The sequence below is a fragment of the Sciurus carolinensis genome, chromosome 2, assembly GCF_902686445.1.
Source record: "Sciurus carolinensis chromosome 2, mSciCar1.2, whole genome shotgun sequence".
Taxonomy (NCBI): Eukaryota; Metazoa; Chordata; class Mammalia; order Rodentia; family Sciuridae; genus Sciurus; species Sciurus carolinensis.
In genome coordinates this window covers 83,675,462-83,698,977 of record NC_062214.1, presented here as the reverse complement: position 1 = coordinate 83,698,977, position 23,516 = coordinate 83,675,462, and the positions used below count along the sequence as shown (strand labels likewise).

At 36.2% G+C, this 23,516-nt stretch overlaps 1 protein-coding gene across 1 annotated transcript; it reads left to right on the top strand.

Annotated features, from left to right (window-relative positions):
* The first annotated feature begins 151 nt into the window (after positions 1-151).
* Senp8 (SUMO peptidase family member, NEDD8 specific) lies at positions 152-20,569 on the top strand. The gene is made up of 2 exons (XM_047534888.1): positions 152-283; positions 19,712-20,569. The coding sequence occupies exon 2, from the start codon at positions 19,748-19,750 to the stop codon at positions 20,384-20,386; it is 639 nt and encodes a 212-aa protein (XP_047390844.1). The 5' UTR covers positions 152-283; positions 19,712-19,747; the 3' UTR covers positions 20,387-20,569.
* Positions 20,570-23,516: the final 2,947 nt, after the last annotated feature.

Below are 23,516 nucleotides of genomic sequence, written 5' to 3'. Positions count from 1 at the left end.
CCTGGGCCGGCTTCGCCCGGCCCCGCCCCCGCACGTGACGCCACCAGAGCGCACAACTGCGCTTGCGCAGACACGCCCTATTTCCCCGCCCCTGGCGGCCCCGCCCAGACTTTTCTTCCTCACCTTACGGCAGGACTAGGAACTCCGAGTTACATTCACTCTCCACTAGAGAGGAATGTCGCAAGGCTGGGGAAAGAAACTCTGGGTTTGCGACGTTAGCTCTCGCTTTCCGGCCAACACTGAGGTGCTTGAAGGCTGGTTGGGGTGGTGAGGCCTGAGGCAGGTAAGAAATCCTCCTCCCCACTTCGTTTTGTCTCAGTTTGTCCCGGCTATGGATCGCTTTGTCTCCCACCCAGAGTAGCGTATCCCCTCTACCTATGCTCCCGATGGATTCTCAGCGCCGCCCCTCATAGCCTCCGCCTCCCCCCACACAGGCACGCCCCCTCCCCCATTTGTCCCCGCCTCCAGCCTCCCTTTCCTTCTGTTCCTTTCCATTCATTTCTCAGACTTTTCTTTGGTTTCCATGCCTTAAGTTCCAGAAAGTCAGACGCGAAAGAAATACTTAGCTTTTTGAAGTGCAGACGATGATTTCTCAGTGATATCTCGGTAAAATTATACAGGATGCTCTCTGAGCACAGATAAGGGACTCCTGTTTGTGGAGGAGGAAGGACCTTTCCCAAGTGACCTTTAGGTAACTCAGAGAACTATGTTAAAAGACTAGTGAGCAGTAGCTTGTAAAAGAAATGGGGGGAGGAGGTAGAAGTGGAGAGGATGACAGCTGAAAAACATGTGACAGGCCTGGAATAGTATACCTGGCGAAAACCATACTGTGGTAGATTTCCTTTTAAACTACCCCTTTTACAAGATTTATTTTAAAGAAGAGAAATCAGGAACCAGAATGTGGGCCACAAGAATGTTTTATTTAAAGACGGGAAATTTTTAAGAGTTAAAGTGTACCATGGAACCGTGAAGTGAACAATTCAAGGATGGAGGAAGCTAATGTATCAAGAACAGTAGTGAACTAAACCTTGTGTTACTCTGTAGAATCGGCCGGGAAGTTTTGTTTTGTTTTTAATTTACCCACCCTACACCAATTAAGGGCCAACCATATTTTTGTAAACCTCCCCAGGTTAGGGGTGCCATCCAACAAACTAGAGAAGAGAAAATGGAAGGTAGGGAAGGGTAGGAAATTGAGGGAGTTGACTCTGTTAACATAAATACGGGGGTCATTTGAGAACAGAATGAGAGCAGAGAGATGAAAAGTTTTGAATAACTGCTCTGGGAACTGAGAAGATCGACTCCTGCCTTTCCCTTCAGCTTAGTTCTATCTCTCAATCTTAAATGAAATCTGCCTCAGTTACTGTTGTCTTTCCTGTCCCTTTCTTGTATGTGTTAATCAGCTGTGTCTCCAGACTAGAATGTAAAGGCCATTCACTTTTCTATTCTCAAAACAGAAATCAGAGTTAAGCCAATTTATGAGATTCTGGGGTTGAGGAACATTCCCTTACCTGGAAATTACACAATTTAGAATGTGTCTTCTATTATTAATCGTTTAAGTTAGGAACAAGATATATATAAAGACATTTAAAATATAGCCCTATTAGTATCATCAAAGAAGAATGCACTTGGCAAAGAAGAGCTATGTAAGGTAAAGGGCAAAACAGCATGATGGATCTCTTAACTAGGGTTAATCCAAAAACTTGTCTATCTGCCACCAGATAAGAAGAGTTACTGTTGTCTAGTATGACTACAGCATAGTATAAAGGATAGGGGTGGGGAAGAGATGAAGATGATAAAGTGGGTATAACAGATTATGATGGTGAATTCCATGCCCAAGAGTTGAGATAATATAGTATAAGCATTTAATAGTGAAAAATAACAAATAACCTCTTTTACAGTGGGGTCTCTTTGTCCATCTGACCTGTAAACCAGATCTCTCAAAAATGTTTTCAAATGTATAAAATAAAATACATAGAAATAAAGAGGAAAACAATGTTTTTGAAAGTCTTCAAAATATTTTTAAACATATGGAATAGTAATACATGCACTTCTCAAGTCTAATTATGTAATTTCAAATTAGTGATGAATATAAATTATATTTTGATGACAAAGACATAGAAACTGTTAATACTACTATAATTTATTGCCTGCACTTATTGAAGAAAATGCTGAATTTCAGCTAGAGATTATTAAAAGTGAGGATGCCTTTTTTTTTTTCCAAGTTCAAGTTCACAGAACTCTGAAATTCTAGCCACATCCTGGTCTATAGATCCCAGGTTTTAAAATAGCCCAGTGTAATGATTTTAATCAACAGCATGACAGATCTGTGTTTCAGAAAGATCATAGTGCAGTGTTCACTTCCTGTCCCATCATTTCTGTTGGAGTAATGATGGGCTGGTTATTTTCTTTTGCTTCTCCTTTACTTCTGGGGCAACAAGCCACTAATTTAATACTAACCTACTGTTGCCTAATAACCAGGGCCTACATGAGAAATTATCTTGTGGGTATACATTTATATAGGAACAATACTAGAAAATAAATCAGTGGCAATTTTTGTGGGAATCACTGAATGCCAGACTATTTGTACTTAATTTGATAGACAGTAGAAAAGTGTTAAAATTTTGAAGAATAATGTGACTAGAGTTCTGTTTTTAAAATTAATGTAGAATAATGTCTTGGTTACTTGCCAAAAGAGGGGACTGAGGAGACTAAACCCGTAAATTAATTTATATTGTAAAAAACCGAATCTCGAAGTAATCGCTAAAGAGTCTACTGAATTATGTTATTTCCCAATGGGCTGACCTATCTAAAGAAACATAGACGATACACCCAAATGGGGGATCAACTAGCATTTTATGTGGTCAAGAGGCAAGCCCACTCTTTAGTCTTATAAATGAATTGTTAGCACTTCTGTAAAGCAATGGCCTTACCACATGTATAGGTTGCAAAATGTTAGTAAGGCCTTCCTTAATCAAATCCCATCTATATCTGTATGAATCCTTCATTTCTGATTTTTTTTTTTTTTAAGTCAGGACTCCTCTCTCCTTACCAATCCTTTAAACCTTTTGTGTGAGTTAAGCTCACTGAAGATCAAAAAGGAAAGTCCTCAAGGCCCAGATAATCTCTTTCAAAACTGATCACTACTAGAGTATTAAAAACTTAACTGCTGAAATCCCTGCTAGTACTGAAATTATGTGCTTGTTAATCACATTATTCAAAAAATTGAATTTGGGGTTTAAATATTACTAACCGAAAAGAGTAAAGTTTTTGGGCTGGGGATATAGTGCAAGCACAAGGCCCTGGGTTCAAATCCCCGGTACCGCCAAAAAAAAAGAGTAAAGTTTTTAACTTTCAGAACCAGATTCTCTAAGAGGCCACCTTCTTTAACATAACTAATCTGTTGACTTTCTGTCTGTCCATTGCATGATTGGAAGCCTTGGGTGGTAATGTGGTTCAACACAGACGGGAAAAAAAAAATCAAGATTATTGCTATAAAAAAAAATTATTGCTGCTTTCAGCAATAGTCCTTGAAACTTAGAAAGCTTTTTTAAGAATTTTTACTTAGAAGCTGGTGCAATAGTGCACACCTGTAATACCACCAACTTGGGAGGCTAAGGCAGGAGGATTGCAAGTTCCAGGCCAGCCGTAGCAACTTAGCAAGGCCGTAAGCAGCTCAGTGAGACCCTGTCTCTAAGTAAAATATAAAAGAGGGCTGGTGATATGGCTCAGTGGTTAAGTGCTCCTGGCTCAATCCCTAGTACCAAAAAAAAAAAAAAAAAGTCATTTTAATTTGTAAGTCCTAAAATTAATAACATTCCCTTTGTTTGTAACAATTATATGTTTTTAGGAGCTTTTCAAACTAGAATGTCATTTCTATATTCTGCTCAGGAAAAGTATTCATATATTAAAATTTCTCTAGTTTGTCAGGCACTGCAAATATAGGGGTGAATAAAATCTAATCTCTGCACTCAAGAGAATAATATAAATCTTGATGTTAATTTTTACATGTCACATTATACAAATTTCCAATGGTTTACTCTTAGTACTAAAAGGAAGTATTTAATTGGGGGAAATTGAAGCCCAAAAACAAGACTTGAACTTCCTTCCTGAAAATATTTCTGCTTATGCTGCCATGAAAAACACATTTGGTCTCAAATGTGATTCGTTTTTGTGAAAGTACAAATGGAATCATACATTAAAATTTGGACACAGAACTGGGCTTGTGGCTCAGTGGTAGAGCGCTTGCCTCACAAGTGTGAAGAACTGGGTTCAACCCACAGCACCACATAAATATAAATAAAATAAAGGTATTGTGTCCATCTACAACAAAAAATATGTTTAAAAAATTCAACAGTCTTCTGTTTTGTAAACAGCAAAGTATATTTAAATCATTGTGTTTGAAGGTTGTGTAAAAGATAAGACTTTGTTTTTTCCAAGGGACAGAAGTAAGATGTGTAAGTTGAAGAAGCAGACATATTTTAGGTCAGTGTAAGACTAGAAGGAGATACATTTTTTTCCCAAAAAATGGAAATAGTTTTATTTATTGTGTTCATTTTAAAAAGAAAGGGGGCAGTGACCCACACTTGTAATCCCAGCTACACAGGAGGCTGAGGCAGGAGGGAGGCAAGTTCAAGGCCAGCTTGGGCAACTTAATGAGACCCTATCTCAAAAAGAACTGGGGATGTAACTCAGTGGTAAAGCACCCCTGGGTTCACTTAGTACCAAAGAAGAAAAGAAAGGGATGTTCAATCCCAGCACTGCAGAAAAAGGGGAGGGAGATTAAGACTAGTGTCAAAAGAAGCAAGAAAGTATTAATCCTATTTCTTAAAAAAAATTTTGATGGATATTGTTCTTATTTTGTGCATATTTTTATTATACACAAATTTTATATAAGTGCCATTTTCACAGCATATTATGAACATTTTTCTGTGTCAATTAATTAACATCTACAACTTTAATAGTTGAAAACTTTCATTGTGTAGAAATCCCATTATTTAAACACACCAGTCATCTTTTGAACTCCATGTTGTTTATAATTTTTCTATTATAAATATTGATGTGACCATTTTTTCACATATAACATTTCCCTTGAGATAAATGCTTAAAAGTGTAATCCCTGCATATGTACATTTCTTTTTTTATTTTGTAAAATATTTTTAAATTGTTAATAGACCTTTATTTTATTTATGTGCTGTGCTGAGAACTGAACCAAGTGCCACAAAGGTCAAGCAAGCACTCTACTGCTGAGCCACAATCCAAGCCCATATATACAAACGTATTGAAATGTAATGTCAGCTGGGATGGTGGTATACACCTACAATCTCAGCTACTCTGGAAATTGAGGCAGGAGGATCACAGTTTTGAGGTTAGCCTGGGCAATTTGGCAAGACCCTGTCTAAAATTAAGAAATAGAAAAGTCCAAGGATATAGCCCAATGGTAGAGCACCCTTGTGTTCAATCCTTTGTACAGCAGGAAAAAAAAATTTAAATGTAATGTCCAATTACCCTTCAAAAGCTTGCTTTTGCAATGGCACAACAGCTATAATCCCAGCAATTCATGAGGCTGAGGCAGGAGGATCACAAGTTCAAGTTCATTCTCAGCAATTTTACAAGATGCTGTCTCAAAAAATAAAAAGTACTAAGGATGTAGTTCAGTGGTAAAGCACCCCTGGGTTCAGTGCCTGGTACACCCCTCCAAAAAAAACTTGCATTTTTTTGTTTACATTCCTATCAAAATGAGAGTATTCATTTTCCCTTAGTCTCAGCAATGCTAGTTATTTGTAGTTTTCTCATCTTTGCTAATTTGATAGGTGAAAAAGGATATCTAGTTTTAATTTGCATGCCTTACCTTTTTTTAAAACTTGCATTTCTTTGATTATTAGTATGGTATTGAATTCTTTTCATGTGCTTATTGACCAGTAATATAAATGCATTGACTTCTATTTTCTAATGTTTCATATTTCTCATGTTTCTCACTTTTTAACAAACATCTTTCTAGAATATAATTTGATATAAAGCAGCATTCTAGCATTCTTTTTTTCAGTCAAGTGGTTAATGAGTTATCCCAGTGCCATTTATTTAAAAATCGAGCAAGTATATCCTCAACTTCAGTGCACAGTCAAGTTGTTAATAGATACCCAACTAAATCAATTTCATGGTCAAAAAAGTTTGGGAAAAATCAAACCTGTAACAGTTAAATGATTTTTTTTTATTCTCAAACCTTTTCTAGCTTCCAATGTGCTTGTCTTCATTATAAATCTCTAATAAAGAGTTGTAGGATTTAGCATTTCCCTAACTTCTTTAACTATGTAATCTGCTTTTTTCTTTCTTACCTATGCAACTGAACTGTCCAGTATATTGGCCACTCGTCACATGTGGTTTGTTTTTTGTCTGGTTGTGGTTTGGTTTGGTTTTGATACTGGGGATTTAAAACAGGGATGCTTTACCACTGAGCTAAGTCCCTAGTCCTTTTTATTTTTTTTTTTTTGAGACAGGGTCTCGCTAAGTTGCTGAAGTTGGCCTAAACTTGTGATCCTGCTTCAACCTCCCGAGTTGCTAGTATTATAAGCATGTACCACAACAACCATCCACGTGGCTATTTAAATTTTTAATTTTAATTAAATAAAATAATTAGGTTCTTCATTCACACTGGTCACCTTTCAAATTGAACATTGCAGATAAAGAACATTTCCATTTTCACAGGAAGTCCTAATGGACTTTCTATGCTATAGAACATAGGATTCAGTGGAACTCACTGAAAACATTGAAGCAATCCATAATTTGTCCCATTAATTTGTAATGGTTCCACCAACATATTTTAAATTTCTGATGTATGCATTGGTTTGTTTTTACTTTTTTATTCTTTTTTTTTTTTCTGCTTTGGTTTGTTTTTATATTGTACCTTGACTTATCTATTTCTGTTCCAATGTCACACAGCTAATTGAGAGTCAAGCTCCTATACCTTTTCCCCTGGGTACAAAACCAAAGAATTCTTACATGGAGTATGAAGTTAGATTAGAAGGAAGAGGGGCTGGGGAGATAGCTCAGCTGGTAGAGTGCTTGCCTCGCAAGCACAAGGCCCTGAGTTCGATCCCCAGTACAGTAAAAAAAAAAAAAAAAAAAAAAAAAGAAGGAAGAGTAAAGGTCATTACACTTCTAAATTTCTGTAAATATAAGCCTTTGTCTGTTAGAATTTATGTTATTGAGATCCATACTCCATTATTTATTCATTTATTCTACAATTATTTACTGAATACTGCCTGACAAGCACTGTTTCAGGTCCTAGGGTTAGAATGGCAGACAAGGTCCCTTATTCCCTTATTTTCTTCTTCTTTTTTTTTTTTTTTTATTTATGTGGTGCTGAGAATAGAACCCAGTGCCTCACACATGCTAGGCAAGCGCTCTACCACTAAGTCACAACCCCAGCCCTTATTCCCTTATTTTCATGGAGACTACATTCTTACTTTAGAGAGGGAGGGAGAAAGAGAAGGGGGCAGAAAATATTCAATAAGCAATATTTGAATATATATAAATATATATTAAATATGTTTAATATATTTATTCATTTAATATATATTGAATATATATATTAAACTATTCAGTCACAAATGCTGTACAAGGAATTGAAATTAGAGTGATAGAGGAGTGACTGGTAGCCTCTTTATTCTGGCTGATCAGACTGTAAACTGCATTTAAAAAGATCTAGAACCAAGAGCAGTGATCCATGCCTGTAATCCCAGCTACTCAGGAGGCTGAAGCAGGAAGATTGTGAGTTCCAGACCAGCCTCAGCAACTTAGTGAGACCCCATGTTTAAAATAAAACAAAATAAACTGGGATCTACCCAATAGAAGGTGTCAGCCACTAGAAATTCCACGCATATAATAGTATACCAGCTCTCTGGAGGGAAAAAGCATGGTACAGCGTGTTTGAGGAATAAAAATGCGGATATAACTAGGGTTATATGAGCAAGAAGAATAATAATGGTAGATGACAATGGGAGAGTATCTGGAGCCATGTTATCATATGGGGTATATAGGATTTTGTAAGCTAGAGTAGGGAATTTGCTCCCCCGCACCCCAAGTAGGCGACATACATGACCTAAATTAATTTTAAACAGTTGTTCTGACAGCTATATGAAGAATTTCCTGTGTAATTAGTAGAAATGAGACCTGTTAAGCTAAGTCAGACAAGAAATGGTGATCAAAAATGGAGCGTATTAGAAAAATTTAGAACATTTTGACTATAGAATCAAGAGGATTTGTTATCAATTGGATAAAGGTATGAAGAAAATAGAAACTCTGAGGTGATGTCCATATTTTATTATACAGTGCTAGGCTCAGTTTCCAAGCTGATTCTTATATGCAAAATTGGTACAAGACACCACTAAATACACTTTGACCAAGTGAATAAATTTGCTTTAGTAAATATCTTTCTCATAGACATTTAAGCTGTAGAAGCAAAAGCTGTGCTCATGCCTTGAATAATTATTAGGAATCTGGTTCCTGAGAATTAGGTGTTTATGTTACATCAACTGTGAACAAAAATTGGACTGTTCCATTGAAGTATCCAAGCTAGCAGAAGAGACTGAAACAGAGAAAATTACCTGCCATGGGTGCTGGAGTTCTATGGGAATCTCTTATTTTTTTCAATTCATGTTGATTTTGCATGTTACACTGTAATAGGTCCATGTTTATGTTAATAATTAAAATGCTTTGTTACTAATTAAAATATTTTGTCAATAATTAAGTTGTTTAACTCTTGGCCCCTCAAACTGATAAAATTGAACCTGTAGGAAGATGCACTGTGGTTACTGTAGTTAGTCTTTTTTTTTTTTTTTTTTTTAAGATGTTGATAGACCTTTATTTTATTCATTTATTTATATGTGGTGCTGAGAATTGAACCCAGTGCCTCACACATGATAGGCAGATGCTGTACCACTGAGCCACAACCCCAGTCCTGGTTGGTCTATTTCTTGATGGTGAGTTTGTTTGTTGATACCTGCTGGCACATAGTCACATATCCATTTAGAGAAGCACAGACCACATTTGCGAGCATTTGAAGTTTGATTCAACTTGAAACAGTAACCAAGGAAGGAAGAAGAGAATTGGGTTTAGAAACTACTAGAAGCCTTTATAATATTCACTTAAAATGAGTAGAAACACTGCACCCTGTATGTTTTTTAAAATATGCCAAATGATGCTGTTCCATTTGTTTTAAAGGAACATTTGAGAATAATTATGGGGAAAAAAATGAATGAAGGTTACAGTTCTGGGTTAGTATGTTTTTGTTGGGCTTTACTCTAAAATAGGTTATCTGGATTTTACTACTTCATTCAACAACCAATAGGCAGATTTTTCCCAGAAGTTATGAAACTTGCTACAGACCTTAGGAAATGCTTGTTAATGTAAGATGCTGATAATTTTTTAAGTATTTTTTAATTGTCAGTGGACGTTTATGGTTATTTATTTATTTATTTATTTATATGCACTGCTGAGAATTGAACCCAGTGCGAGGAGTGCTCTACCACTGAGCCACAATCCTGGCCCCCTAATAAATTTTTAATCTTAGAAAATATTTATGTATACATCTACAAAATAGACAATTCTTTTTTATATCCACTGTAATTAGTATTTTTAACATTTTTATTCATAAAAACTCCAGATTGAAATAATAGTGCTGGGCACTGTGGGCCACACTTGTAATCCCAGCAGCTGGAGAGGCAGAGGCAGGAGGGTCACAAATTCAAGGACAGCCTCAGCAAATTATTGAGGCCCTAAGCAATTTAGTGAGACCCTGTCTCAAAATAAAATAAGGACTGGGGTTATAGCTCAGTAGTAAAGCATCCCTGTGTTCAATCCCTACTACCCCACCTCAAAAAATAAATAAATAAATAAAGCAAGAAATAATAGTAACTTCATCTCCCTGGAAACTGACTTTAAGATATTTTAGTAAATAGCCCCAGTGCATTATTAGGTCTTTGAAATATCTTAAAATCAATTCAACCTAGAAGATTACAATTGATTGCACAACAGTGGTGTAGAATAGGAATCAGCAAAATTTTTCTCTAAGAAGCGAAGCAGTAAATATTTTAGACTTTGTAGGCAACTCATCTCTTTCGTGGTAGCTCAAAAGCAGCCAAAGGCAATATGTAAACAAATGAGGATTTTGTTCCAGTAAAACTTTATTCACAAAAACTGTCAGTGACCCAAATTTGCCCTGCAGGCTATAGTTTGCTAACCCTTGGACTAGAAAATTAGAATTCTTCAGGATTTTATAAAAATGGGACAGCAGGCCATGCTGGTGGTGCATGCCTATAACACAGCAACTCAGGAGGCTTTAGCAAGAGGATTGCAAATTCAAGCCAGCCTCTGCAACTGTGCAAAACCCTTTCTCAAAAAGCAATTAAAAGGCCTGGGGATGTAGATTAGGGGTAGAATGCCACTGATTCAATCCCCAATACTGCTAAAAGAAAAAAATGACACAGATGAAAGCTTAGACTTAGAGTTGTGAAATGTAGAGTTAGATGACAATTTTACAAATCGTAGAATTACTTGGGAACGTCTTTAAAATACCCTCTACTGCCAGGCATGGTGGCCCATGCCTGTAATCCTAGTGTTGCAGGAGGCCAAGGCAGGAAGATTATGAGTTCCAAGCCAGCCTCAGCAGCTTATCAAGGCCCTAAGCAACTCAACAAGACCATGTCTCTAAATTAAAAAGGGCTGGAGATGTGGTTCAGTGGTTAAGTGCCCCTGGGCTCAATCCCTGATACCAAAAATAAAAACAAAACAAAACAAAAAACCCCTCTACTCCTAGTTAAATATCATATATGCTCTTTAAAATACCCATTGATGAGTATATTTTGTTTCCTTGGCTAGAACCAATATTTATCTGATCCAAACCCTTTGGTTTACAGATAGTGAACAGGAGACTTAGATCAAGTGTTTTATTCAGAGTCAAACAAACAACTAGTTAATTGCAAATTTGAACTGAATCCCAGGTCTTTGAACTCCTAACCTAATGTTTTTCTTACCAAACCAGCAGCTTCTTCCCTTAATTATATCAGCAGGTAATCAGAATGGCTCCTATTGGATTGTAAATTTTCCCTTTTAGTTTTTATTTAGTTACCTTACTTTTTCAACAAAAATATTAAAGTAGTATACATTTTAAGATTTCAAGATTAATATGAAAAAAAAAGTCCCTTCCACCTATTAAAACTAGATTTGTTTAGAGAAGTGTTCTACACTGTAAATTTAAAATTAGTTTCATTTAGCTACAGATGTTGAAAGATACAATAAACTAAACCCTGTAACCACAGGGTTTGTATATACTGATAACATTAACATCATTTACTCTCAGACTGAAAGAATAGTTTTCTCTGGAGTTAGCATTTGTTTCTTTCTCTCCCCTCCCCCTACCACTCTTTTTCTCTCTTTCTAGTGCTGGGGATTATATCCACGACCTCCTGCATGTTAAGTATATACTCTATCACTCCACCAGCCCAGCATTCACTCTTATACCAAAGATAAAGCACAAGAGCACAGTCATGCCATCCATGCCTGTTTCTATCTTTGATGACTTTGTGGCTTTATATAAACAAATGCTATATTTGGGGGAGGAAATGAGAGCCTACTATATACCAGACAACATGCTGAGTGTTTTCGCTCATATTTTTAGTTTACCTTGCAATGCTACACAAGTTTTATTACTATCTCATATTACAGATGGGGAATATAAAGCCTGGAAAGAGGATAAATTATTTGCCAAGGGTCACATAGATAGCAAGTAGCAAAATCAAAGCCTAGACCTAAAGCCTCCTAGCCTCAAAACAGAACTGCAGGATTTTACTAATAGAATTATGAGGAAGTCATTGCCCTCCCCCAATTCAGCCATCTTTCTTGCTATTGCCCCAGTCTAACTTACCATTTACCAAGACCAAACACACAGGTCTTTTAATTCTAAAGGGAATTATTATTAACCAAACATAGGAAAGCACAAAGTCAAAGTAATAGTAGAAATGTACAGACAAGTAAATTTTAAGAGGCCTCATTTATCTTTTTTCCCCCTAATCTGTAGTTTCTGACTCCCTTTTATTTATGTTACATTTATATGGCAAACATGTTGGAACTCAGATAGGCCACACACAATGCTCATGATATAGAAAGGAGGATTCCTAAAATGGAATTGCTAGGTTCTTATCCATTCCATTCCACTTATAATGATATCATCAGCCTCCCAGTCACCCCAGCAAAAACCACCAGACCATTTCTTAGTTCTTTCTTTTCTACCCTCTTCTGATCACGTATTGTCTTAGTGATTCTCTGCAGCATCTCTTTCTCCTTGCCTTTTCATTCCTACCACTTCTTCCCCTGTTTTAGGTCATTACATCCCACATTTATTTTCTCACTAAGTTGCTTAGGGCATTGCTTAGTTGCTGAGACTGGCTTTGAACTTGAGATCCTCCTGCCTCAGCCTCCCTAGCTGCTCAGATTGATTATAGGCATGTTCCACTGCACCCAGCCCACCTTTACTTTTAGTAAAAATCTAACTGAAGCCAGGTGCAGTGGCTCATTCCTGTAATCCCAGCATCTTGGGAGGCTGAGGCAGGAGGATTTCGAGTTCAAAGCCAGCCTCAGCAGTAGCAAGGCACTAAGCAATTCAGTGAGACACTGTCTCTAAATAAAATACAACAAAGGGCTGGAGATGTGACTCAGAGTTCAATCCCTAGTTAAAAAAAAAAAAACTAATTTGGGACTTTGGCTTAGTGGTAGAGTGCTCGCCTAGAATGTACCCTAGGTACTGGGTTCAATCCTCGGCACCATATAAAAATAAATAAATAAAATAAAGGTATTATGTCCCTCTATAACTAAAAAATATATACTTTTTTTAAAAATCCAATTGATCTCTCCCTTCAGTTTCTCTTCCTATTAATTCTATATATTGTAACTGAATTCTTAATCTTCCTAAATCATTGACCTAGCCATTTATAGCACCTATTTCCTCCAGTATAAATTCTAAATTCCTTCACACGGAATTGAGTACAGCATCACTTAACTTCTAATAATTTTCCTCTAACCCTCACCTACACTCCGCCCTTATATACATTCAACCTAATCCTACTTCGTTCCAGCCACACTGGACTACTCAAGATTCTCTCCACACCAGAGGCACTTTCCTTGTTCTCTGCCACCTTAATGCCCTTCTCCATGCATCCAATTCCACTTGCCCTTCAAGAACTCACTTTTATGCCACTTTCTCCTTGAATCCTTTCCTAGTCTGGGCACTCCTTCTATTTAACCCTCTTAGCCAGAAGTAATTTTTCCTTCTAAGTTTTCCATGTTTTATTTTGCTTTTTACTGGTTTCCTCCATCATTGACTGTAAGCATCTTTGTATCATCCACAACACCTAATATTATAGGTGCTCAGAAAGTGTTTATTGACTAAAAGAATTGTGTATACTATATTTGTTCCTTAAAATAGACTTAAACCCAGTGAGTTTCAGAACTGTGGTTATTTCATTCTCATTCTGTACTTTCAGTGCCTAGCACATAGGAAGCATTCAATAAATATTTGTTGAATGAAATACAGTTAGTTATCAGTTATTGGGTTTAAATTTCCTGATGGCATGATAGATATCTAGAAATCATTTGGGATTAAAAAAAATCTTAGTTACTTGTTTCTTCACTTTATATTGACAAATACCTTATAGTAAAAGTTGTATATTAATAGTCTCACTTTACTGAAGAGGAAATACAGTAGTTTATTCATGGTCACAGAGCCAGCAAGTAACAGAATCGAAACTAAAATTCAAGTCTTTAGATGAAAGTTTAGAGCTCTTTTTCTTGGCTGAGAGTGGTTTGGCCAAAGACTAGTTTTCTTTGCTTTAGTGTTTTGGGAGTTTAATTATTATATTCATGCTGTATGAAATAGAATTAGAGTTTGATTAATCCTTCTCTGAGTGCTAGATGTTTTAAAACTCAGAGAAAATGTAACTTTTTATGTGTGCGTGTGGTGCTGGGGGTCAAGCCCAGGTCTTCACAAAATAGGCAAACATTGCCACTGAGCTGTATCCTAGCCCACAAAAAAATTTGGTTTTGAAAATAATGTCTCTGCCTGTGGACACTCCCTCCAAGATGAGATGATTGTACTCAGGCTCTCTTCTCTTCAAAAAGTACAGATCTGTAAAGGTACAGATCTGATTTCAACTGGCAGCATAGAGAACAGATCCCTGGGTATTTGCCAAGCTGTGCAGTCTGGTACTCACCACTACATAGTATTCATTGAAAGCATGGGGAGTGGGGTCCTGTATCTAGGAGCCTTGCTTGACCCACATGTAGTCATTTCCCTTTGCATTCATATACTCTTAGATTAAGACAGATCAGCAAACTGAGTACCTGATCTCTACCAGATTGCTGTTACTGAATTGCCATTTGCCCATTTGCTCTCAGGCTAGATATTAAGGACCACTATAAAAAACACTATTTTGGTTATCATGCTCCATATTTATGGGCATATTTGTTAAGATATACCATGTTGTCTATTATGAAAATTTCTTGAGAAAAAATTATATGACCTTAATACAAAGAATACTTTTACCTCTTCTAAGCAATTGCTTTGTTTTTACCTTATGGACATTGTGAATGTTTAACTTAACTCTCTCTACTTAGTTGCCAAAAAGCTTAGAGCCAAATTTGTGGCTCACCCATAACAAATATGCTCTACGCCTCATTAACTTTGTTCCTGGCTCCAGTTTATATCACTACTCTGGTTATTCCTTCTTCATTCCTTCTTAAGAAAATTTTAATTCATACCATCTTAATTATGTATAAATATATTAACAGCTGTATATTATTTCTGCAGTAGTTCAAACCATGATAAACCATGCATAACCAGCTTGGATACCCTGTAGTTACTTCATTTACTCTAGTTTTTTTCCTCAAAGGGTGTGTGTGTGTGGGTATTTTAATAGGTTTTTGCATGGTTTTGATTACATAAAAATAATTCTGTCACAAAATTGCATGTTTTAATAGTGTAACCAAGTGGTAAAATAACTGGTCTAATGGTAGAATTAATTAAATTGACATCATAATTCTAGCCCTGTCTTTTACAGGAGTCCTGTTGTTATCTTATAATATTCTTTGTTTTATACTCTAAATCTGCCTATGACATTTTTATTACTGTGCAATTTTTAGAAATGTTGTTGTGCTCCAATCTGCTAAGAAATAAATCAGGAAAACAATTCCATTCACAATAGCCTCAAAGAAAAATAAGATACCTAGGAATAAATCTAATCAAGGAAGTGAAAGACCTCTACAATGAAAACTATATAACATTGAAGAAAGAAATTGAAGATGATCTCAGAAGATGGAAAGACATCCCATGTTCATGGATAGGCAGAATTAATATTGTTAAAGTGGCCATACTACCAAGAGCAATATACAGATTTAATGTGAACCCCATCAAAATACCAATGACATTCTTACCAGAACTAGAAAAAACAGTCATAAAATTCATTTGGAAGAATAAAAGACCCAGAATAGCCAAAGCAACTTTAAACCACAAAAGCAATGCTGGAGGCATCACAGTACCTAACTTCAAATTATACTACAGAGCTATAGTAACAAAAACTGCATGATACTGGCATAAAAACAAACACATAGGCCAATGGTACAGAATAGAAGACAGAGACAAACCCACACAAATGCAGTCATCTGATCCTTGACAAAGATGCCAAAAACATACATAGGAATAAAGAGCCTTTTTAATAAATGGTGCTGGGATAACTGATTTATCCATATGTAGAAGAATGAAACTAGACCATTATCTCTTACCCTGCACAAAAATCAACTCAAAATGGATCTAACACTTTAGAATTAGACCAGAAACTATGCAACTCCTAGAAGAAAACAGGGTCAACACTCCAGCTTTTAGGCACAGGCAATGAGTTTCTCAATAGGACACATAAAACTCAGGAAATAATGCCAAGGAAGTTAATAAATGAGACAGCATCAAATCAAAAAGCTTCTGCACAGCAAAGGAAACAGGAACGTGAAGAGAGAACTTACAGAATGAGAGAAACTCTTTGCTATTATTCTTCTGACAGAGGATTAATATCTAGAATATATAAATAGCTCAAAAACTTTATACCAAAAAGTCAAATAACCCAATTAATAAATGGGCAAATTAATTAAAGATACTTCTCAAAAGAATAAATACAAATGACCAAAAAATATATGAAAAAATGTTCAACATCATTAGCAGTTAGGGAAATGAATCTCAAAACTACACTGAGATTTCATCTCACTCCAGTCAGAATGGTAGCCTTCAAGAATACAAAAATGGGGGACTGGGGAGATAGCTCAGTCGGTAGAGTGCTTGCCTTGCAAGCACAAGGCCCTGGGTTCGATCACCAGCACCCAAAAAAAAAAAAAAAAAAAAAAAAAAGAATACAAAAATGGGATCTGACACCAAGAGAGACCCTGGTGGGTGGGCAGTGGAAGCGCCAGTCTCTATATAGCAGCAGCTCTGTGAGTCCTGCTGTCTGGCTCTCCCCCATGGCCACCGCCTGCTCTGCACTCTTCTGCAAGGGGCTGACCCACACACTGCTTATCTTTGACCTGACCTGGCAACTGTGCATCAGTTTCCTTTACTTCTATATCGTGGCTTCCATGATGCTCATCGTGCACTGCAGGTTCATATTGAGACACACTGAAGGCCTTCCCCTGATTGACAAAGGTGTCACCCCAGGCTCACTGCATCACAGAACACAAAGCATGAGAGACAGCACCTGCCTGTCAAGCAAAGGGGGAGGGAGGAAATGACTGGGACAAACAATTATGTAGCCTTAAGAAAAGAACACAGAAGAGGAGCCCTTGCTCAGCAGATAGACCTTTCTGGATGGATAAGTCTGCAGTTGATGTAAATGGAAATTTACAGAATAAGACATTATCACTGGAAATGAAAAACAATCTGAGTGACACTGATGTCTTGCTTCACAATGGCAACAAAGAGCTTCCATATTGATGGGAAAAAATTTACCTCCCACAGCTGTTCCAACCAAGGCCATGCTTCTGTTCTCTGCACCTACAGAAAAGTATCTTACTGTTCCTTGGCATTGGGGAAGCTCTGGAGAGGTACTGGCTAAGAAGCAGGTCCAGAGCCATGGACAACCACAAGCGGATCGAAGCAGAAGGAAAATTTTTAGCGTGTTTTAAATTGTGTTTAAAAGACCCTCAGTATTGGAAAACCCTTTCAGATGATTATTGATAATGTCCAGTTTAATATCAGATGAGCACATGGTGATGTAACATGAAATTCTTTATGTATTTCTAGTTGTCTACCCATTCTAAAGGGCTACTGTCCCAGATGTCATCTTTTCTCCTCAGCTTTTCTCTGATCACCTCCTGAAAAGTGTATAATTGTAAAGTCTACCCACTGTATTTTTATTAAACCTTGCTGAGCTCCTGGCAAACTCTTGCCATTTCTGCATTTCATAGAATAATTTTGGTCTGCCGCAAAATTTGATTTCTTTTCTCATACGCCTTCCACTTGAAATGCTGTTTAAATGAAGGCCCTATGGTGAAAGTAGCAATATTAAATTTAATCATCTCAAACTGGGAACCATAGCAGTGTTACCCTAAGTAAAAAGGAACTTGAGACTGCTCTGTCTTAGATGTAGAGAGGCAAATCAAGAATTTCCTTTACAAAAGTCCTAAGAGTTGAGGTGTTTTACATTAAGATTTTTCTGAAGTGATTCCTTTTGTTGTTCATTGATAATTTTATTAATAAAGGTCATTTAAGAGTGTGAGGACTTCCAGAGCGACACTTAAAACAGTCATTTAGGGGATAACTGGTTGCATATATCAATTTGTATTGCACATAGCAGTTTATATTGTGTGCTAAATTACTATGCCATGTGCTGTTTTAGTGTTTGGAGAAAATGGAGAATAAAATCTGTTCAAAAAAGAATAAAAGAATAATCAGTGCTAGAGAGGATATGATCTGGAGAAAAAGGAACACTTACACTTTTGGTGAGATTGTAAATTAGTACAGCCACTATGAGAATCAGTATGAAGTTTCCCCCAAAAGACTAGACATGGAATCACCATATGACCCAGCTGTACCACTCCTCAGTATTTATCCTAAATAATTAAGGTCATCATACTACAGTGATACATGCATACCCATGTTTATAGTAGCACATTTCACAATAGCCAAACTATGGAACCAGCCTAGATGTCTATCAACAGATGAATGAATTTCTTAAAATGTGGTATATGTACACAATGGAATTGTATTCAGCTCTAAAGAAAATTGAAATTATGGCATTTGCAGGGAAGTGAATAGATCTAGAGACCATCATGTCAAGCAAAATAAGGCAAACTCAGAAAGTTAGGGATCATATATTTTCTCTCATTATGCAGAAACTAGAGAGGAAAAAGGAAAACAAAGGTGGGGCAGATCTCCTAAAATTCAAAGGGAGATCCATAAAGGAAAGGGACCAAAAGGTGGACGGTGGGGAAGAAAGGAGGAAGTGCTGGGAAGTGATGTTGGCCAAATTATATTGCTATATTGTATGCACGTATGATGATGTGATGATGTAACAACAAATCCTACCAACAATAAGTGGGGGAGTGGGGGTTTGTACTGCCAGGTCAATGCATAGCAGTTAACTGTTAATTCTATTGAGTCTGTAAATTCAAATATTATGTCATCACCTACATTTTCAGACTTCTTGCCTTTGTTTTGCTCCCTGACTTGAGTCAAGCATATTAATCCCATCAGACAACTTGTCTTGCTTTTGCTGTTAATCATTCTGTCATTTGTACAAGATGATATGGACAAATATTTGTTCCCAAACCACATTTGCTTTGATTGGTTTGAACTTCTGTCTGGATTTTCTGATTATCTTACTAATATTATCCGATTGATAATATAAATGTTATATGTATCACTTTTTTAACTCTTTTGATATTATCAAGTAAATTTTTTTGTCCTTCTCTACAATTATCTGAGGAGTGTAAGGCAAGTAGATGCCCTTTTTACTGATGACAGAAACAAGGACAAAATCATTTAATTGTTCAAAATAATACTAGGAAATCAATGGTAAAACTAGGACTAGACTCAGATCTCCTGATTCCCATGCTATACTACCTTTCAAAATGTCCAAAGAATTTCTAACTTATAGCTGGGCAGAATCGGGGATGAATTTCATTACTCTCATTATTTTCTGTTCTTGAAATTACTGTTCCTTTTTTAACTAGAACTCTAATCACTGTCGTTTTCCATTATGGAAGTAAGAAGCAATATTTTATCTCTTGAAAAATAATGTTGAAATAAAAACTGTTTCCCTTGATGATTACTAATTTTTTTCTTCAGACCCTTTAAAGTCATCTTTAATAGAAAATTAACTTGTTTTTATTATGCATATTTACTGAAGAGCCACTGTTCTGGTGTTTTGGTAAAACATAAGCTATGAATTTAACCAATATTTGCATTAAAATAAAAACTAAAATTTCATACTTCTGTCTGCATGGAAAAATGCCAGTCTTCATTCTAATTGTTCATATACAATACAAGCTAGAGTTTCTTGAGTGTTTACTCTTATCCAGGCATTATTGCTAAACACAATGTTTACCACAACCCTTTAAAGCAACTATTTTACATTCTGGCATTATATTCAACAGTAAATATTGTCTTCTGTCTCTCCTTCAGCTCCTGGATTTTCTGAGCAGCCTTGGACAGTACAAAATGGACCCTGTAGTCTTGAGTTATATGGACAGTCTACTGCGACAATCAGATGTCTCTCTATTAGATCCTCCAAGCTGGCTCAATGACCATATTATTGGATTTGCCTTTGAGTACTTTGCCAACAGTCAGTTTCGTGACTGTTCTGACCACGTCTGCTTCATCAGCCCCGAAGTCACCCAGTTCATCAAATGCACTAGCAGCCCATCAGAAATTGCCATGTTCCTTGAACCCTTGGAACTTCCACACAAGAAAGTTGTATTTTTAGCCATCAATGATAACTCTAATGAGGCAGCTGGGGGAACCCACTGGAGTTTGTTAGTTTATCTCCAAGATAAAAATAGCTTTTTTCATTATGATTCCCATAGCCGAAGCAACTCATTTCATGCAAAGCAGGTAGCAAAGAAACTAGAGGCTTTCTTAGGCAGAAAAGGAGACAAACTGGTCTTTGTGGAAGAGAAAGCCCCTGCTCAACAAAACAGCTATGACTGTGGGATGTATGTGATATGTAACACTGAGGCTTTGTGTCAGAACTTCTTTAGGCAACAGCCAGAATCACTACTGCAGCTACTTACCCCTACATACATCACAAAGAAGAGGGAAGAATGGAAAAATCTAATTGCCAGACTTGCTAAAAATTAGTTACTGAAGAATATCTGTGACTTTTGAAGTCTCCTCTTTCTGCCCTTCCCCATACTTTCGATGACCCGTCTCAGTGCCTGAGGGAAGATGCTTGGTAGAGGAAGCTTAATTTAAAAAAAAAAAAAAAGAAGAAGAAGAAGAATGTTATCCTCTGCATTATTCTAATAGAAAGTTTCACTTTAACCCTGACTTGAGAGCAATATGTTCTGTGAAAATGTCTTAAAAGTTACACACCAAAACCTTAAAACAAACAACATTTAATATACACGAGGTTCAAATAAGACGTGTTTTTATTGGTATAAAGTGAATTCACTTTTGGTCTCCCTTATCCACATTGGCTTATTTCAAAGGAAAACTAGTGATCTGTAAAACAAATCAAGTATGTATGAAATCTAGAGGAATGCAAGAAGAGAACTATAGAAGAACCAAAAACTTGTTGCCTGGCCTACATAATTAAAAAGTTCCATTTGCTAGAAACAGATCAAGGCCTAACTTCATTAAGACCTAAGTATTATGAGAATCAGTTATTCATTTCAGGGCTGTCTTCCATTCACTATGCAAAGACTTTCCTAGCTATCAGCATAATCTTTGCAAACATTTGATAAAGATGATATGAGCCCATCTTGCTCCATCTGATTCTTGGAATGCTGTAAGAAAAGGGAAATCTTGAGTAACTTCATTAAAATAAGTGGCTGTGGTGGACATGTTAGTTTGCTCAGTAGACTTGCTACTGTAGGTTGATAACAGCTTTTCTTTGCCTTGTCAGCCATGTACACACTTCCTCCTTATGTCCAAAGATCTCTGGTTCTAAAATTCAGCTGATAACTCCCAAAGATATCTGTTATTTCAGATAAATATTTCTGATTTTTGATAGTTGTGGTTTTTACTCTATCCTTAATCTCACAGAACTGTTTTCAGTTATATTATAGTGATTTCAGAACTATTATCATGTCTGAAATTTAAAGTTGATTTGTTTTTTTAAATAGGAAGAAAAGTGACCTTTCTAAACCACAGGCACTTAATTCAAACTGCAGACAATGTAATTTTTTAAATGTGGAACCAAAAGCAAAAAGAAATACTGTCCACCCAAAACCACTGATGTGTTTTTTTCACTTGTTTCAAACAATTAATGATCAGATGATTAATTGAAGACACATTAATTCTGTTCCTTATGAGAATTAGATTGCAGTACCTGTGGAACTCAAACCAAAGATTAGCTTCAGCATGAAATGTCTTTCAACTACCTCCCTAGCCTTACCCTGCCCCAAGCCCTGGCCCAAAATAACCTCACCACCCAGTGACCACAGAGGCAGTAATTCAGTTCCTTTTAGCCAGGAAGGGGAAAACAGTAATTGTATATACATAGAAGTTTCATAGCTTGCCAGAGTGAGTAGGAGTTGAGACTAAAAGTCAAGAGAAAACTACAAAAAAATGTTTCTACTTCAGGTCATTATGTGTTGGATAAAAGGGAGAACTAATAGAAGATGAGAACAGCAAAAAGATTAGGAACCGGCTGCCAGCCATATAGTAAAATGGAGACAAGAAGAATAACATAAGTTGCTGATAGGCAACACTTGTAAGTGTAGTTACAAAATAACGTTATTTTAGTGACTGTTAAGAAAGTGGTCTAGACTATGAAAGAGTTAAATCTTTGAGAAAAGTTGTCATCTTTCTGATAAAGCAAAATATGTTTGCTTAAATGTCAGACTGTCTTCCATTTGAGAGTTGATATATAATGGGAGCACTCTTCCTAATTCTCTAAGATTCATTCCAGAAATAAATTATTTTTGAACTGCACCAATAAGTCTTTTTAAAAAAATAAATCTAAGGTCTCCTTTCATAAATACCCAGCAATGTTGGACTATGTCACAGGTGAGTCTCCTGTAAAACTTTTGGGACCATCTTTTGTAAATATTAACATTATAAATCACAGGAAAATTTAAGAATTGACTTGTATTTCACTATATAACTATAAAAGCCCAGAAATTATGCACCAGCTTGGTCATAAACCATTAAATGTTATGTGATACCAAACAGGCTAGTATTGTGCTCCCTTCATTCTTAGAATCAAAATGATCCACAATGCAAAATTCAGCTTCAGAATATTCAAAAGGAAAGCAGGTTATTCAAAACCAGGCTAAGCTTCCAAATATTCTTTTGTATTGTACCATGAATATATTTACATTTGTCCAAATCTGGATTTCAGTATAAAATTGAAAACAGTCACCATGCGTAAACTCAGCTATAAACAGTGGTTAAAAAATATTTTTTAATTATTTCATATACACACAAACACACACACACTGGTGTGTTTTCTATTACTGTCTACAAATATCTCTGCCCTTGGCTAGTTATATGTTGAAATTCACAAGCATTGGTCCTAACTAGCTCAGAATAATTTTAAAATTACAAGTGGATTATATTTCTGACATGTACCTTATTTTTACTATACCATAATTTTTACTATATTCATATTGACTTATGTTTTAGTTATAGGCATTCCATTGAAATAGCAAAGTAGGATGTCTCAGTCACATGGTTATTTAATCATATTGAAATGCATTCTTTCGCAGAAAAGGAGAAAATACAGAAATTTACATGCTATGGTATTAGAAACAGTGAATGTTTTAATCAAACCTAAGTTCTGTCAGTTATAAACTTAAAACCTCAGGCAAGTTTGAGATTAAGAGCCTCATCTGCAAAATAAGGATAGTCTATTTATGCAGGTACTATAGGTTAAATATCATATGTGAAGCATATGATAAACACTCAAGTCTTATTTCCCTTTTGTCCTACTCTCCAGTTCTATTTTACAGCAAGTTTGAAAACTCAGTTTTACATTACCATGCAGCTAATGGCCTGATAAAAATACTGTTAGGTACAAAAGAGAAATTTATTCAGGGATGGTGAATAGCAACAACTAACGTTTATATCACTCTATAATATGTAGGGTACTGCATGTGTGTGCACACATGCACCCATACATCAGTGCATCTTTAGATATATAAAATACCTTAAACATTGTAAAGGTTATACATAAACAATCTCATTAAATTATCTTGTTTTCCTAGTTATTCTCAATTTATAAATAAGAAACAGTCACATGGCTTCCATCTCCCCTTCTCACACT

What these genes read in the sequence shown, in the direction of transcription:
- Senp8 (XM_047534888.1), top strand. Translation starts at nt 19,748, where the DNA reads ATGGACCCTGTAGTCTTGAGTTATATGGACAGTCTACTGCGACAATCA.